General features: G+C 43.0%; 1 protein-coding gene across 1 annotated transcript in view; it reads right to left on the bottom strand.

Moving 5' to 3' along the window:
* Positions 1-5,280: 5,280 nt before the first annotated feature.
* Positions 5,281-18,438, bottom strand: part of PLXNC1 (plexin C1) — a 68,880-nt gene continuing 55,722 nt past the window's right edge. Inside the window, exons 23-31 of the mRNA XM_027893475.1 lie at positions 17,819-17,922; positions 13,591-13,645; positions 12,550-12,581; positions 12,354-12,461; positions 10,268-10,431; positions 9,682-9,829; positions 7,759-7,899; positions 7,594-7,668; positions 5,281-5,903 (exon numbers count right to left, since the gene is read on the bottom strand). Coding sequence (XP_027749276.1) covers positions 5,799-5,903; positions 7,594-7,668; positions 7,759-7,899; positions 9,682-9,829; positions 10,268-10,431; positions 12,354-12,461; positions 12,550-12,581; positions 13,591-13,645; positions 17,819-17,922 — 932 coding nt within the window. The 3' untranslated portion in view covers positions 5,281-5,798. The remainder of the gene's footprint in view (positions 5,904-7,593; positions 7,669-7,758; positions 7,900-9,681; positions 9,830-10,267; positions 10,432-12,353; positions 12,462-12,549; positions 12,582-13,590; positions 13,646-17,818; positions 17,923-18,438) is intronic.

The raw sequence follows: 18,438 nt of genomic DNA, 5'->3' as shown, positions 1-18,438 counted from the left end.
GATGGAGCACTTCTCCTATGAAGACAGGCTGAGAGAGCTGGGGTCGTTCAGCAGGGAGAAGAGGCGGCTTCAGGTAGACCACATTATTCTTCCAGTACTTAAAGAGGGCTTATAAAAAGGAGAGGGAATTTTCATATGGGCAGATAGTGTCAGGAAAAGGGGGCAATGGTTTTAAACTGAAAGAGAGAAGGTTTAGTTTAGATATTTGGAAGAAATTCTTTACTATGAGGGTGGTGAGGCACTGGAACAGGTTGTCAAGAGAAGCTGTGGATGCGCCATCCCTTGAAGTGTTCCAGGCCAGGCTGGATGGGGTTTTTGAGCAATCTGGTCTATTGGAAGGTGTCCCTACCCTTGGGGGGGGAGGTGTGGGGGGTGAAACTAGCTGATCTTTGGGCCCTTCTAACCCAAACCATTCCATGAGTCTGTGAACTATTGCCAAGGCAGGCACTCCTTCCTGGTAAGTGTTTTCAGTATTTTTCCACAAAGTCAAAATGCGAAATAATCTCAGCACATGAAAAAAATATTTAACAAGGTGTGGGTTGTTGAAAATATAACTGACATTTAAAATAAAAATTTATTTATTTTTTTTAATAAATCCTTTAAAACTTACTTGATAATATCCTCTTCTTCAATGGATATTACTCTGGTTGCTGTATGATCATTAACAATGCTGTAGTCCACATTTGGAATGTTATTTTGATGTTCCCATGCACATAAGGAGGATGAAATGAGGTTTTAAAAGTTTGGAAAAATTTTATTTGCTACCCTTGAGAATGTGCTTTTTGAATTTTTATAACAGGAATAGGCAATAATTTTTTTAATATAATAAATATAGCAGAGATAAGTGTCACAAATTGCCTTCACATTTTGAAAATGTAAGTTTGCATTTGTTGCCACTCTGTTTACTTACCTACAATAAAATTATTTATTCAAGGTTGAAAGTATTTAAATTTTTCCCATTCATTAGCAGTTCAGTAAAAGAGACTTGTGTAGATATTTTTTTTTTTATTTTGTTTTTACTGGATAGTGATGACTTTCCCGGAATTGTAGTAATTATTTTATCTGGGTTTTGTTTGTTTATTTGTATTTGTTTTTTTTTTTTTTTCTTTCCCCCAAATGCTGCAGCAAAAGTCTGGGACAGTGAGAATACACTGCAATTTCTTAATAGGGTATTGCTGTTAGACTGTAGGAACAGACAGCTGAATAACTACGTTGCATATGGTGACGTTGGCATTGACTCAACTTCTCTTCAGAGGCTGCATTTTTGATTTTCCATACAGTGCTGAAGTATAAGGATTTGTCCTAGTTCTGGTCAGGACAGGGTTAATTTTTGCAGTAGCCAGAAGGGGCCATGGTTAGGACATGGAGGTTATTCTATACCACCTCAAGTCCTCTTCTGGGGACAGGGAAGGGATCCCTTCCTGGTCGCTTAGGGTGCCGCAGTCGGGCATTTGCCAGGCTCCACGTAGTGAGCAATCGCGTGGGAATTGTTCGCCTCCTTTTTAAAGTTGTTGCTGTTACTGTTTATTTTCTTATCTCCTTGCTGTTTCCAGTAAATTGTGCTTAACGTACTCGTGATCTTTACCTTTTGTGTCTCTAATTCTCCTCTCCATCCTCCTGTGGTGGAGGAGGAGGTGGGGCAGGGGTGTGAGTGAGCAGTGCAAGATTTGGACTGTTTCAGTGGGAACACTAAATTGGGGAATACCATTTCCTTTCCTGGGAACTTTGTTAAACTTCTCTGTGGAAAACAGTGTAACTATTAGAAGTAACAGAAGCTACTGTTGTCTCCTGCAGGATTAATTTGGACAAAGTACCTGTCTGTGCCTGAGCCACCTTTTTCAAATGGGACGGTCACCAGCATCTACCAGCATGTAAGAGTTGCAAAGAGCAAGCTCTCGGCAGCCTTGTGTCTCTGTCCCTGCCTCTGGCTGCGTGGGCTTCAGCAGGGTGCACTCTAATGTTGGTGGGCAGGTTCCCCAAACCTAGGGAAGATGTGGAGCGTGGAAGAAGGGTAATAAAAGCAGGAAGAATGATGGTCACCACCAGGTTTGTGGGCTCCCTTTGCCAGCTGGTCTTAGGCTTTTTGAGTGAGAGCCAGTTTCCTGTCCCTACAGTACCTTCTGATAGAAGGGTTACTGGGTTATCCTCCTTTTAAACATTTTTAGCTTTTTAAAGTTATCAGAGCCTTTAAGTGGTGTAGCTGTAGTGCAGCTCATGAGGGCTCTGTGGAGGTTTTGCAGGCACTGTGCATTCAGCCTGTCCCTGGCCTGCTATTGCTTCTTACAGCTGGAAAGGCAGCTGGGAATCCCCCTCCACCCAGGCCCTGCAGGTCACTGCTCAGCAGTCACTGGGTTTTAGGCCAGCCCCTCCCTTCCCCAGCATCACCGATGCTGTACTGTACCTTCCTTTTCTTGTACTTCCCAACTTCAGCATGATGGAATTGTGCTGTGCTGACCTGCCTGGTTCTGCCCTGCAGCCTCGCAGGGCTGGAGCTGCAGCAGGTATTTCTCATCTGATGCCACTGTTCTTTGCATGACCTTGGATTGGATTGTTACCAGCTGTTCTTGGGTTTTTTAAACTATTTTAAAGTACACAGTCAAACTAACCTCCAAATGCTTTTATTCTAGATAAACCCATACAAACACCAACATGTATTTGTCATTTGCACTTTTTTTCAACCATTAATTTTAAACAACAGGTTAACTTCTGTACAACAGGAATTACTTTACACATTAGTAAGATTTGCCTTCAAACTAGATGACTGCAAAATAATGCTCTGTAAGCTAGTGTTAGAAAATACGCTGTTTGCCATAGCAGTTTGCCTGTAAACATGTGACAGTAAGTTGAAGAGAAGTTTGCTTTCATTTCTGAGGATGTGATTAGAACTGTTGGGTTGCCATAATACAGCTTTAGTCAGAAGTGGTTCTTTTTGTCCGGGTAACAGTAACGGCAAATCGCAGATATGGAAGGTGTGCCAATGTTTTGTGTGCTGACCCAAACCTACCAAAAGAGCCACAATCACTTAATTATACTTCACATCACTTCGTGAGATCCACTTGATGGGTTACAAAGTCCCAGCATGACTTAAAAATGGTTTACTAACAGAGTGACACTGTTTAGGAGGCTTGAATAAAAGGCAATAATCCTATTCCAGGCTGTAGATAAAGCTACAGGGCCTGCTTCAACACATACTTAATCTCTAGAAATCATTAAAGCTATTGTAGCAAACAAGCAGTAGTACAAATACAGAATAGGACTGATTTTCATTTCCTCATCAATATAAACACATATAGTGAAGCTCACAGGATCAGACCCACGCAAACAGATTATATTTTACAGCTTTTCAAGCAGAAACGTTGGATTTGTTTTTTCTGCCTGTACAGAAGGTTACTGTTGAACAAAACTATCACAGTTCATTTGAATGCACTGCCAGCAAACACCTGAAGTGGAGCGGAACTGTCTAACTGGAAAGAGTAATCCGCTCATGCCTCTCCTTCAATATTAATTACTGTGCTTTGTTATTTATTTGATGCTGCTTTAAAGTGTTAGATTAAGAATAATAAAAATCAAGCCCTTACATACAGGTATTCCAAGCTTAAGTGCTAGTCAAGCCATGATGCACTCCTTTTGCACAGAGGGCAGGATAGGTTAGGGTTGGGTTGTGGGTTTTTTCCAGTTAAAATCGAACTATCAAAATACATTGTGCCAGGCAGAGAACTGCTGAAAGTACTGCAACATTGTAGTGCAGTTTCCTGAACAAAGCCATACATTCCATCAAGTACAAAGTGTAAACTTAATAGCAGGAGTAAGACTTGAATTAAAAAAAAAAAAAAAACACAACAAAGCCATCACAGTATGGGTTGGTTGGTGGCTGCCCTCTCTGGTATGCAAGAGGTACAACTTGTGCAATCACACAGCAGGGAGGGGGCAGACCAGCAGGCAACATGTTTGGTGTTTGTGTTTTTCCACGTTAACAGCCGGCCTTGCTTCTGCCAATGCTGGCCGGCCGTGTGCCGTGGGATTGTGCCTGGTACCAGGTGCTGGTAGCCTCTGTGCCCAAACCAGCCAGCTTTAGCCCTGCTGGCCTGCAGCTGCAGGGCTCCCCCAGTGCAGCAGCACATGGCAGGTAACCTTGGAGCTCCACCACCTGGGAGCCCTGCACAGCCATCTCTGGCTGCTCACAGTCCCAGCACTGCCTTCCTGTACCAAACCTGGCCCATCCTGCCAAGGCAGGTGACAGCATTTCCCTCTCCTGTGGGCCACTCACCTCCAGCGGTGGATCCCTCCAGAAATGTATGGAAACATTATCTCTGTGTCATCAATGCCTTACCTCAAACCTGAGGGCATGTGACAGCCTAAGTATGAGTCTCCTGTGACTGAAGCAGAGTCCATGGTGACAAATCATTTCAGCTCTGTAGCGGAGGGTAGGACTGTGCTGGTGCAGTAGCAGAGCTGGAGCCATGGCTGCTCCTCCGTGGCTTTTTTCAGCAGCCACTGCACCAGCCTCATCCCAGCAGCACAGCCATGCACCTGCTTTCCAGCTGGGCTGACTTTAGCCACCAGTGCAAATGTAATGGACTTCTTCCTTTCAAAATGGCCAAGCCTCAAAACCCCCAGCCAGACTAAGGCAGACAGTTACCCCTCCCCACCCCAACCCCAGCGAGCACATTTGTATCAGTTTCTCATACACAGTCAGAGATTACACCAGTCCTCCTGTTCTTACATAATATTAAACCAACCTTCTTTCACCTGAACCCCTCCCCACACGCTGGCATCAGGTTTGTGAGGCCCTTGTACTCAGAGGGAAGCCTGTGTGTACAAGGAAGGACTGTCAGCACTGATGCGTGGGCCGATCACGCACCTGAGTATGGATTTATGCACCGAAGTGCAGCCATCAGCTGCTTCATCAAATCACAACAGTGTTCTGATGCAGTGCAGTTTCACCTGTGAAGCTGTTCACAAGTGTTTCACAGCTTATTTAAGGATGGAAAGGCAGAAATGTAAACACAGACAGATGTCGGCCCAGCACCTTTCTCTGAAAGCCTCCCCCCTGCCTCTTCCCCTCAGCGACTGGCTTCACTTTGCACATGGAATTTCTAACCTAAGGAAGATAAGTCCTGCCATGTAGCATTTGGCCTTCAAACCTCAGACCCGCTTTTTCTGCTAAACACACTTATCTGAAGTGTCACTTTGGTGCCAGGTTTTTGTTGGGTTTTATTGATGTGATTGATGTGGGGTTGTGTGGGGTTTTTTTCTTTTCTTTTTTTTTTTTCTTTTGTTTTTTTTTTCCCTGAACAGGAACCAGTGAACATTTGACTGGAAGGAAGGAAACTGCAGCTGACCCGTATTCTGAAGCCGGAGCTCACCCTCACAGTTTGCCAAGCTGCTGAAAGGATGTAGCGAAACATCAGCTTTCCCTCTTAAAAAACGAGCTAAGCAACTTGCAAGTTCACACAGGCAACTCTGAACTTACAGTGTATTTTGCACATCTCCTACGACCTTGTTTTTAAGTAAGCAGAAAGCTCACTTAGACAGTATTTTGAACCAAAGGGTTATGTGTGTTCAAGTACCTAAAAATGTTGGCCCTGCCAACACCAGATTCACTTTCACATGCCCGTGTCTGAATACGTAACCCTGCTCGTATTTAATTTCCAAATGTAGATATTACTTGAATGGTCAGAGTGGAGAAGAGTGTCCAAATGTTTCAAACCCTGTACATATAATCAGTCAAAACAGTTTCAGGAGCAGTAGCACTAATTTAAAATTCCCCACAGTGATGCTGTGAGTCAGTGCTCTGCTCAAAGCCATTTGCATTTTTTCTTTTCATCAAATAAGGCTTTTACTTGCTGGAGCTGCTTCTGGACTTCTTCAAACCCCCGTTCTCGCTCAAGTTTGCTGACAATCTGTTAACAATTAGCAAAAGAGAGAATAATTTTTTAGTGCTTATTTTACTTGCTATTTTTTAAAGCCTGCTTTTCTGAATTCTAACAACTGCTGACAGAAAAATCCGTCTGAATGCCTGCCTATCTGTAAACATTCTTTTCTGACTTTAACACTTTATTTTGGTAGTTTTCCTTTCAAGTCATTTTGATCACAGGATGTGCGACACTTCCACAAAAGAATGACTGAGCCAAGCAGAGAAAACAAAACAAATCTCGCACATGCTCATCTCTCAAAGCATGAGGCAAGGCCACTGCTCCAGTTTTACCCTAGAAACGATTCACAAATGATATTTTATTTCTCTTCCTCTGCCATATAAACTGAGGGCAATAAACTGCCTCTCTTCCTCTGATTCTCCTACTTGGCCCCAGGCCCAGGTGATCGGAAGGAGCATCACTGCTATACGAAAACTCTTTGCTGGCAACTCTACAGGGGGACAGGTCTCAGCAAACAGTGAAGGAGGTTTAGTTGCTCCCAGTCAAAAGCCAGAGGGAGAAGAGCAGAAGGAGGATTTCCATCTAAGGATGGGCTAAGTTTAGCCAGTGCGACCTTCAAAAAACCAAAAAATGGGCACTAGGACTAGAAAGTACAACTGAATTTTCCTATGTCAGCAATTTTAAAAAGCTTAATAATGTGTGATTATCTGAGTATCATCCCAAGCTTCTTTTAAGAGGCAAAGATTTGATGCTGAGCCCAGATAATTTGAGATTTTAGAGATCAGAAGTGGCAAGGCAGCTAACAGGTGACTGAGAGCTGGATGATTACAGCAAGTACTGATGCTGTGCTGCTGGGGATGAAAGAGAGAAAGGCCTGGTTGCTGGGAGACCCAGACAACCCGCTGGAAGTGGCAAGGAGGCCTTCAGGCAACACACCCCAGCTGGCTCTTATCTGAGTCCCTGCACAGGCAGAAGCATCCTCCTTGCAGCTTCTGTTAAGGATGCAGAGCAAAATGGAGTGGAGAATCCTATCATGCAAAGTGGAGGGCAGGGATTTTCTTAGAAAGCAGCTTAGAGGTAGCCTGCGACTAGGTGCTTTCAGCTGAGAAAAGATTTCTTTTGTTAGCAATATCAGGGGCTGGAAGCTATAGCTGCTTCTCTTTAAGAGAAAGGCTATTAGAGCAGAGTGTTAAGGGGGCTATGATGGGAAAGGAGCAGACTCATCTTGCTGTAAGGCTGAGCGTGCTCTGCAGAGGTGTTTGTACTGACTGTTAAACTGAGAGCCCTGGTGCTACAGTCTAGTCTGATTTCTGAGTCTCTAGGGAAATGGAGCGTGTGCACAGGAGTTGTGACAAGCATTTGCAGAGACTCTGCAAACACAGTAGAACACGAAGCCTAGACTATATAGGAACTTCCTCAAAGCTGCAGGGAGGATTTTATTGCTAGTGTCTCTGTGAAATACAGCAGTGACAGCGGAGGTGCACTTACAACCCTTTGGCCTGTGACCCCTCGGAGGGGTGGGGGCTGCACTGCTCTGGCCCTACACGGCTCAGTGGAAGGAGCAGCCTTGGCTGCACTTTGGAGGGGCTGCCTCTGGAGGGGCACTCAGGAGGTTGCACATCAGGCCAGTCTTTGGTTACTTTGTCAAGCACCACGTTCAAGCCTAAGGTAGTAAATTAACATTAAGGGGTTAAGCAGGAATAGCAGATGTGCTTACCTCATCATAATATTTCACTATGTATCTGTAGATTTCAAACAAGGCCACTTTCTCATTAAATTCATTTTCATGTTTCTAAAACAGAAAATAGTTCCTGTCAGATAGTTCTCTTTTTTAAAAAATCTTAACATGACAGCAAACGAAGTTGCTGCTTCTCAACCGTACCTTAGATTCCTGAGCTAGAAATTCTTCAACCTCTGCAGTGGTCAGTGGAGGCAGATCCCTGATGGCTTTGTAGTACGCTTTCACCTCCTTCTTGTAGAGTGGAATGTCCTTAGCATAGAGAAGTTTATTTGTTGGTGCTTCCTTAAAAGAAAAAATTTGAAGCCTTGTCACTTTTCACAGCACAGATTTCCTAAGGGTCCACCTCCACACAGTTAATTGCATCTAATTGTATCCGTGTGACTCATTTTTCCTTTGCGGTGGTTATATGCATCGAACCAAGGTTATGAAACAAAGAAGAAAAACAGAGGCAGGACCTCAGTAGTGTATTGTATTTCATGACAGTTGCCATATAATCATTTCTATTGGCATCAGAAGGGATGACCATTTGTTCAACAGATATATTTTTATTTCTCACTTCCTCCTTAAGGCTCCCTAGACCTGAAAGAGCGTGAAAGCTAAACAAAAGGGCCCGAGGCCGATACCCTATTTACATGCAGGATTCAGCAGTACTGCTGAAAGTTCCCCTACAGTAACACACCAGAGAGTCTTCCTAGATCCTGTCCTGGCAGAGGTCCTCCTAAAACTCTTTGGTCCCTACTACTCCTCTCCCTCTGGGGTTCGAGAGCATGGAGGGCTGACTGCCGGACATGCACAGCCAAAAGGATTTCTTTTCACCCTAGGCATACAACAATCTGGGTCAACACTGACCTATCTGGGAGCTTTAGGCTCATTTGAGGAAATAAGTGTTGATGTTTGTGTAGGAGCCCAAAGCCCACTTGGAAACCTTATTTTCAGAATGTAAAAGTGGGGGCTGGTAGTCTCCTGTCACTGCTCTGGTTTAAATTCGGGGGAAAAAATGACGCAACCATGTGATATCCTGTCACTACTGTTTCCACTGTATGATGAAATGATTTAAATGTTTGTTTTCTAAATGGCTAAAACATATTTTAAAGATGAAATGCTAAAACCCATGAAAGTAAACACATTTTAGTACTGAAAGACCATAAGACATTTCCTGCAGTATCAGCAATACTTCACAATGTGTATTAAGCACAGAAATCCAACAATCATGCTCATTTGCAGTTTTTCCATGAAAGAATTGATATCTTTGTTAGCTTTAATTTATGATACTTCACTCCTAAAATATGACAAATAAACACATTATTTGCTATTTACCTTTAACAGATGAGCAGTTGGACCAGATCACATAGGAAATTAGTCCATTTTTACATAAATTTTTTTAGGCTAAAAAGTCCCTAACCTGTTTTTCTTGGTAGTATGAGCCTGAACAAATGCTTCCTGCTTTGGTCCAAAGAAAAGGAAAATAGCCTGGGGAAAAATGAAGTATTTCTGATCTTCAGAGTTCCGGACACTGTACTAAAGAGTTTCTGAATGCAAGATGTCTGAACTTGGCACTCCAACAAATAATTTTCCATATAAAAAGGGAGCAGCTAATACATGTGGAAGGAACTGTTTCAAACTTCAGAGCTCTTACAGCTTCCAGCAGCTTATTGTGTGTGTTTTCTGCACATTGGTGTGTGGCAGATGAAATCTGGACTGCTTATCAAATAATACTAGTACTCTTAAGGCCTTTGCTTAGAACGACTTTGAAACTTCATTAAAATCTTACAATTTCCACCTTCTTCCACAAATTGTGTAAACACACTGTGCAGAAATGAACTGCAGAGAAGACAAGCAGCAGTTAACTATAAAAAAGGCGTTCTCATAGCTCTGTCTGTCTCCTTGTGAATTCTTCAAAGTCTCGGGAGACAGACCAGCGAGGAACAGAAACCCAGCTTAATTAGGCCACTGACAGTTTTGCCCCAAATGTCAGCACATCCAGAACTTAATCACTTGAATCGTTATACAGTTGAAAAAGACAGCAGCTGAGAAATTAGCAGAAGACTGGAAGGGCAGCATTACCTTCCCCAGGGTCTGTTCTGCTAGAGAAAAGGCATCCATGAAAGCTTGTGCAATTACAGACAAACAGCCATCTATATGTGAAGTCTTCTTAATATCAAAGACAAATTGGGGATTCTTCAGTATGTTCACCCAGAAGCGAAGAGGAAGACTAGACAGAGAAAGAACAAGCATCTTTAAAATTAAACACTCACGCACCACAACTGCTTTAAAATGACGCTTAATTACACTGCACTCATGGAAAGCAGCCCATTTCAGGGCTGCTTATTCATGGTAAAAAAGGGAACAAATTCAGGGAACAAAGGCTACGGAGCAAACACATCAGTCAGGCACCCAACTTCAAATAATGCTCTCAGCCTGCTGCTGCTGCTCTCTGAGTGTGAAGTCAGTATGCAGACTTACAAGTCCTGGAAGCCATGGTGGTTTTTGTTGGTATCAAATCAATACACTAAAATTACTGTGATCCACAGAGCCAAACCACATCTTATTCCCAGACATGCCAAAATCATATTCTTCTGATTACAGATGACCCATTCCATCTTTGCAACTACATTTTCAGAAAGCTCATGTGCCCCTGTGCATGTCCCACCTGTTGGTTTTCCATATGTGGACCACATCAGGGTCAGTAATTTTTTTGCTCTCAGCCTGGGCATCCAGAAAGTCAAAAAAGTACTTGATGGCAACAGGTGCTTTATTGTTGGGTAAACTCCAAATGCTCCTGAAGAGCTTTTCAACAACTGAATGAATTGCAACCTGAAAAAACAACACAACAAACATTTTGTTATTACACAAGAAAAGAATAGGATCTTTAATCTCAGAGGGCTGAGCATGACCCTAGACAACAACACACAGAAACTACAATACGCTTGTGGCAAACATCAAGGCCATAGGTTATTGGAAAATAAAATAGTTAGTAAAAAAAATGAAAGTACAATACACCGCAATGAGCTGGTTTCAAATGCCACACATCCTATCGCTCTGCCGACAGGGGAACTGTGGTGAACTTCGTGATATATTGTAGGTGGAAGGTGTCACTTGCTCCAACAAAGGCTACATCAACTCTTGGGATACTGTTGGCACTGTTGCTAAAGGCATTTGGAACTTGTGGCTCAAAGTAAGATGGAGGTGAGGAAAAGCAGTTTAACCAGTTTCCTAGGACACTGGTCTTCATGGTGCCATCTGCGACACATACTGAACACATGTGCTCATCAACACTTCACAGCCAAGTGGGTCTGGCACTTGGTCTAATTCTAGCGTAACAGCTATACTGGTGGTATCCAAAGACACTAACGCTAGAGAGAAGAACTGAAAATTGGGTATTTCTGATACAGAAGTGAAGTTATTTGGCTCACAAAAGCAAGGGCTTGGTTGCTGATGGACTTGCTGACATAATCATAAAGTATTCATAAGTAGAGGCAAACAAAGAAAAACACTGCTCTGTGTCATTTTTCTTCACATCTGTTCTGAAGCTCAGTTTAGCCCAATATTTTCCCAGCAAGAAGGATTTAAGCACATCTCAGGGTCTTGATGCACTACCAGCCAGTTAAATTCAAGTGGTAAGCTCTGCAGTTGTGTCTGTGTGCATGGATGGGTGGGAGAGAGAGGGAGAGGGACATGGTGCAATGCAATTTCCTTTGGCACACAGCGTATCATGGGTGGAATTTCACAGAGAAGGGCATCAGAGCACTGTTGTTCAGAGCAGTGTTTCATTTTAGAGAAGGAGCTGACTAATTTAAAGCCCTTTAAAAGGACTGTTTCTTAAGAGACTGATCTTTTCTTCGGTACTTCAGTCTTCCACATAAGAGATTACTGGTTTACTGCAGCAGTTCCTGAGGGCTCATGTTAGTTTTCACAGCTAATGAGAAATGACCAGTCTTCACTCTCACTTTGGGGTAGTGTCCCAAATTACTTCAGATGCTATCAACAACCTAATTAAATAATGATTGATAGATTTTTAAATGCAAGAAGGTTATAATCATCATCCCTTCAGGCCACTCGTATTGCACAGCTCTCAGTGTTGTGCTCTGATTAATATTTTAAGTAATATGCTGTTGCAAAGAGTTTTATAACCATTTTGAGTAAGTCAGAAAGAAGATAACATTACCAGAGGGAGCGAGCAGAGCTTATTCTTAAGGAACGCACATTGTATAAATTAGGTAATTGTATTATAAATCCTAAGGACCTTGTTTTTAAAGTTAATCTAGTTATTTTGGATGCTTAATTTGAAACCCTAACAGAATATTTAATTTCATAGGCTTTATTTTATGAAACTCAGGCTTTGGAAGTTGTCTCTAAGCTGGGCAAACTCCAGAGGAGATCAGGGGGATTGTTGACTGAAATCTGTCTCTCCAGTGGGAATCATTCTTGCTTTATGAGACTCAGTGGTAAAACTCACTTTCCATAAGCTCAATAATTACCTTTTTTTTTTAACCTGAGAAAAGAGGTTGAGCTTAGTGAGGAGACAGAGAGTGTGAGTAATAGACAATTTCGGAACTCTTTGCAAATAGTGATAATCCACAGTTAGCACAGCGATTTTTATATGCTATCTTTTAATTTAAAATTTGATGTACATGCAGGAAGTCTGCACAATTTCTGCCTTAATTTGTATTTCTGCTGTGTCAAACTAGCCAAGCCCAACATCAGCCCTCCCCCAAAATAAAGCCTTTACAGTTTACCTTGGTGGACAGAAGCTTTGTGAGATACATTTCTTTCACTTTGAATTTTTGCTTTCCTTTGTGACCTGCTCCCTTCACATCTTTGTTTGCTTCCGAGTCTGGTAAAATCTATCATGAAGAGATCAGAGAGATTACACAGATACAAATACAGCTCAGTATTAAATCTACCACTTAGCAGTGTAATGACTCAACTCACCAAATGACAGTGCTCATCCGAGTAGTCCACATCTAAACAACAGAAAGCAGAGAGCAAACAGGCATTAATAAAACACACAGCTATGGGTTTGTGAGCTCTGCTGGGCTCTGGGCTGTGCAGCAGGGTGCATGCCAGGATGCCAAGCAAGCAGACTCAGTGTCATCCTTTCCTGCCTGCAGTGTGGGGAAAGCCTCTGAGAAATGCACAGGCTCTGGGCACCTCCCCAGTGCCAACCTGTAGCTCTGACCACTAAGCCAGGGCATCATATCTGCTGCTGGGGTAAGCTGGCAGCAATCACAGCTCCTCTGAAAGGAGGACAAGAGACAGCAGATGAGGTGATTGCATTGGTTCAGTCTCTAAGAGTGCTCAGCGCAGGTGGGCTGAGGTCAGGCTTGAACACAAAGGCTGAGAACAGCAACTCTTGCTGAGGGAGAGGGCAACGACATCCCAGTGAGATGAACACATCTCTTTGATGGTGAAGTGAACCACACATCAGGAGCACGTTTTTCCCAGGGGCTACAGAAAGCTCTCCCCTGAACCACCAGCTGGGTGGGAGCAACCTACATCACAGTGGTAGGTAAGATGAACTGATCCCCTGTAAGCACCCTGTAACTCCTGACCTGTTGAGACAGTCAAGCCAATGTTTTCAGAAACATAGTCAAGAAAATATGGAAAATTACCATTTTTTTGTTATGCCTGTCTCTGGAGAGGGCACCATTATGTTTGTGATATACAATTCCTCGTGTTGGTTTCAACAGTCAGCACTTGGAGTCACCCCGACTTCCTGTCTGTAAGCCTGTATCTCTAAGTAATCATTTGCTGAGAAGTGTAAGTCCTTCTGTCCTCCTTCACACGTTCTAGGCCGACTGTGCCTGCCAGAGGCCCAGAGCCAGGGTAACGTGGCTCTTCATTTGGCTCAACTAAATCCAAGTACCTTTTTCTGTCCTCCTATTGACCAAGAGATAACCTCTCACAGCTCAGCTCTCTGCATTCCCAGTCACTCTCCACAAAAGTTCAAAAAGATTGCAGTTCCTCTGTTACCTGATCGGATATTTGCCTTCTTTTTAAACACTTTTATGGTTGCTCCATTTGAAATCTGAAAGCAAAAACAAATACATAATTTTGAAACAAAAATCTAGAATTCACGAAGCCATCAGTTTCATTTCCTCCTTCATTTCCTTCAGTCCGTGGCAGTGCAGGAACACGCCAGCTCTCTTTGTTCTCACCATGGTGTGCACGGCTTTCAGCAGCACCCAGGGCTGGGCTTTCTGGCATGGGCAGTAGCTGCAGTTTATTTGCCTTACCTAACAAGGAAGTCTTACCTAAGAAGAGAGAAGGTACCTCTTCCAATGAACCAGCCTTGAAGACCTTTCTCTTTGATTTTTCTGGTTCAGCTCATATTTGGACATTTTTACTTTCATGTACTGCTTTGTGCTGTTTCTTGCACCCATCTTTCTATAGATTGCTGAGGTTAATTTCTCTGGCTCCAATGAAATAGGATTTTATGGGAAAATGAGGAAGGGAGGTGCACACAAAGATGAATTCTCTTTTGGTCCCCCTTCCTTCAGCTCAGTCTGTTCTCCCCATGTCCTGTGAAGGGGCCATGTTGAGGGTCTAGCCTGGTGCTCCCAAGAACTATTTTCAAACTGAGCAAAATATTTATATACCGTAAGATCAAGATCTGTATCTTACCACCATGGGATTTCTAGGAAAAATCTCCCTCCTCCTTCCCTGAATTTATAGTGCTGCCAGAATGTTAAGTATTATCTTTAAAACAAACTGGCAAACCATGCTTTTATTGTCAAAGAGTAACTAAAAAACGGCTCCCACTGAGAGCTACACTACTGCTCTGCTGTCAAATGTTTAGTCTTGCCAAGAACTAGTGCACTTGCCTCTATAATTACAAAAACAACTGTCCAGTTCTAGGAAGGGATCTCTGCCAAAACAATTTAAGTGTTTTTTAAACCTTGGCAGCCAGCCTGGTGTAAGAAACCAGTTTAAACATTAAGATACTCTATCAAAAGCTGTGTCTTACGCCAAAAAAATCTGCACTTACATTTGCTCCTGCAACCCATTTTATAAGTATGATTTTTTGTGGGGATTCCATTTATCATACCGAGTTTCAGACCTCTTTCAGATAACACAGTGCACTTGAAAACCACACTACAAGTGGGAATATGCTCCAAGGCTAGCCTGTGAGGTGAAACAAACACCCAGAGAGTCCTCCTACTTGGCCTTGAAGATAGGTAAACAGGAACAGGGCTGCACAGCAGCTTTACCCCCTCTCAGAGCTGCGTGGGCAATATGCTGCCTTCATTCCCTCTCCAAGAAGTAGGAGAGCAGCTCAATGCTGTTGGCTCCTGTCCTGAGGGAGACAGGCAGAGCTCCCAGGGAGAACCATGCATTCCTCCAGGAACCAGAAGCGTTGCTGCAGTGCAGCCATGACCAAAGCCCCCACTTTAGGTTTTATTTCTGGGACAAATTATACTTTCAATATTGACTGGACTATGCTTTCTCTTCTTTATCATTACTGCAGCAGCCATACTTGCTGGTTCTTTCTGTGTGATTCAATTAAATAGAAAAAAATTTAAAAAGCCCTTCTTTTTGTGTCCTGCTGTCTAAATTACTTCTTGTAGTGGGCTGCTCCCATTGACACCTTGTAACATCTTTGCTGTTCCAGGTGCATTACCGAGCAGAACAAACCAGTAGAGAGCAGATCTCTTCAGTTCCACACAACATGGAATACAGCTACTTTGGAAAACAGAAGATGTAGTGGTGTGGCTCTACGCCTCTTCCTTGTTCTCCAGGCCTCCTGACCTCACTATCATCCAGTTCTTGCCAGTTAGCTCCCTAGATCACACAGATTTGCTCCCTGGGGTTCTGACTGCTCCTGGAACATGTGACGCTGTCCCAGGCTGAGGAATTGGAGATCTGTGACTGGACAGCAGATCAGAAAGTGGTTATCTAGCTCTCTTCTTGCATGGGGAATAGGATGTCAAGACAATCAGCAACTTTCTTGTCATGGAAACAATAGTGCAGACCTCATAAATAATCACATCAGTAACCCTACTAGGAGCAAAATTTAGAGCAAAAGAGCATACAGATCAGAGACACATGGAAGTCTAACAGTACAAAGGAATTTTTTTCTCTTCACAGACACCATAAAAAAATGCAAACATCCCCTTCTTTCATGTTCTAAAAAAATCAGTGTAGAAACTAAGTCTGCTTTTTCAAGAATGACTGCTGACTCTGGGATCTTCACAACACAACTCTCATGCTCCGGTATCTTAAAAAAGATTTGATGGTACTTCCCAGTCTTGAACATCCAGTTACTTTCTAGCATTTAAGGCTGGCAAACAAGAAGAGCAATTCAGGCTTGTCACAGAACTCTAGGTACTGTTGAAATGTAAAAGGTGGAATTTTCTCAGGTGATTTTACTGCCCTCACACAGTGTATGCAATGTTCCTTTTTCTTGCTGACTAGACACCTTTACATTCCCTTTTGCATTAATATGCATGAAAAAAAATACACTAGGTATGTTAATGGTTAATACTTGCCACTAACACACTGCCTGAAACGCCACTGAGTTTCTGCCTAAAATGTACTCTATTTTGTCAGAAAAAGTGAACTAAAATAGCTTACAGAGATATCCAGCATAATCTTTATAAGGCAGCTGCTAAGCTATAATTAGTGTGGTTACAGCTCAGTAAAAACAACTGAGTCTCCCAACTTGCACCTGCCTGCAGAAACCTCAGATGAAAACAAGGGCTGGGACAAAGATACCCAGGGATAACAGTGACCAATGAACACTCATGAACCACAGCACGCCATGAGCTCAGGAAGCGCAAAGGGCTGCTGGGTAAAATCAGGGAGCACTTGCAGTAGCTGCCTGTGGTAAAGAGGGCAGGTACCATCACGTTAGACAGAAGTTCAAACATCTAATCAGATTCAAATCCGTGTTGACCTTTGCTGCATAGACTCAAACTGCAACACTAAGGTGTCCTAATTTGTAGAAAATCTCTACAAGTGCAGTGGAGGAGTTTAGTCTACAGACAAAGTTCAAGACAGGCATAGGAAAAGCTGTATTTAGGCCACTGGGTGGTGAGTCGGGACATCTGGGTTCACTGCTGACTCCTGTGAGGTAAGGAGAGCTACAAACACCTACAGAAATCTGTAAAGGACTCTGAACGAGCTGGCTTTGTAGCTAAGCAGTCTTGTGCTCTGCCTAGGCTACAAAGTCCTGCTAGGAGTCCTTGTTTCATTATGGATGGTACTCTATTTGCTCATGCAGACAGCACCATGTTCCATGCTGGCTCGGGTTCCTCAGCACCATGCTGCATTGCAAGGCACAAACCCACAACAGCAAAACTTCTAAATAAATAAAAATTTATGATCATGTTAAGAGCCAGACTTTCAAATTCAACAATGAGGCATGAAGAAAGATCTCTCTCTAAGCACTCAGTATGATAACCTCCATTTCCCAAACCTGTCTGTAAGCATCACATGTGAACTTCCACACCACCTCAGGCCAATCACCTGTTGCACATTTTACACAGCCTCCCACTCTCCATTCTGACTGGTGTCACTGGAAACTCCTTAGAGAGGTAACTGCTTACTATGCTTTTGCAATGTGCTACGCGCAGAAGGGCTCTGCCACCAGTTGCGGCCTTGTGCGTTGTTGCCGTGATGGACAGATTACTGCAGCACTGGTTTACAGGTGCAGTTGGAAGCAGAGAGAAAACTTACGCTACAAGTGGCAACAGCAGATGGAAGCAGACACCGAGAGGAAAAAGAAAATTACCTGACACAGGAACTCTCCAGAGAAGAGAGAGCGAACTCATCAGTGCTTTTTATTCTGACTCTTGATGAGATTTCACAAGTATTACTACTGCCTGTTCAGATAATCAAAATATGAGGTGGGATGAGGTAAACAATTGCTCATGGAGCAAGAAAAACTCAACAGCAGAGACTCGAAGAGACTCAAGGCAAGGCTCATAGCCAGAAATTAGATGCTGTCTTAAGTGAAATGCTCAACAGAATTAACAGTTTACCTAGTATGCTTGAACCAAGCAGCCCTGCAAACCTCTAAAAAGTAACAGAAAACATGACTCACTGACAAAAACGTTTTGTGTCACACAATTCTTTTTTTCCGTTGACGATGCTCAGCTATCTCTTCAAGATTTTGATCAATCGAGATTCTTCTGTGCAAATCAAATTTAAGTTGTGGAGAAACTGCTTCTCAACTCATTGGTATGGCCTCTGCGCTTACCTCGTAATGACCGATGGTATTTAACTTCCTTATCCCATCCTCCATCACCTCTGAGGAACCATCAATATCTAACAGTTCTCTCTGCTGCTCCTCAGACACAAGTTCTGCAGTATGACAGCAACAGAAAACAATTACATCCCAATGGCATTCTCACTGTTTGTAAATGGCATTCTTACTGTTTGTAAAGAAAAACAACACCTAATTATTTTTTGACCAGTGACTCCCAGCTGAGCTGTTTCTCTCTGTCCTTGTGCCAGGTCACATGGAGGTGGTTTTGCACTCCCACACTACTGATTCCTTTTCTGAGTGACAGTCTCGGTGGCTTCCATTACTGTGGACTTTTGGTGTTTCACTTTGTGTTGGCCAAGGCAGAGTTTCTGGAGGTTCTTTCACCTAATCTAGCTATTCCACTGCACAAGCATGCCCTGGTGTTATGGACACAACTGGGACTAGAAGAAAGGATCCACAAGCCACTTCTAAGAGATCACTAAAATGACCTGTAGATTGACGTAGTGCTCGTGAAGGGTGGTCAGGCACTGGTGATGGATCCAGACATCAGATATGAAAGCAATTTATGAACACTTGCCAACCCAGAATCTGAGAAGGTGAGGAAACATCAA

The sequence above is a fragment of the Empidonax traillii genome, unplaced genomic scaffold (genome assembly GCF_003031625.1).
Source record: "Empidonax traillii isolate 1590-97213 ecotype Southwest subspecies unplaced genomic scaffold, ASM303162v1 scaffold389:size961896, whole genome shotgun sequence".
NCBI lineage: Eukaryota > Metazoa > Chordata > Aves > Passeriformes > Tyrannidae > Empidonax > Empidonax traillii.
The sequence above is the reverse complement of the archived record's forward strand: the minus strand, read 5'-3'. Positions and strand labels throughout refer to the sequence as shown.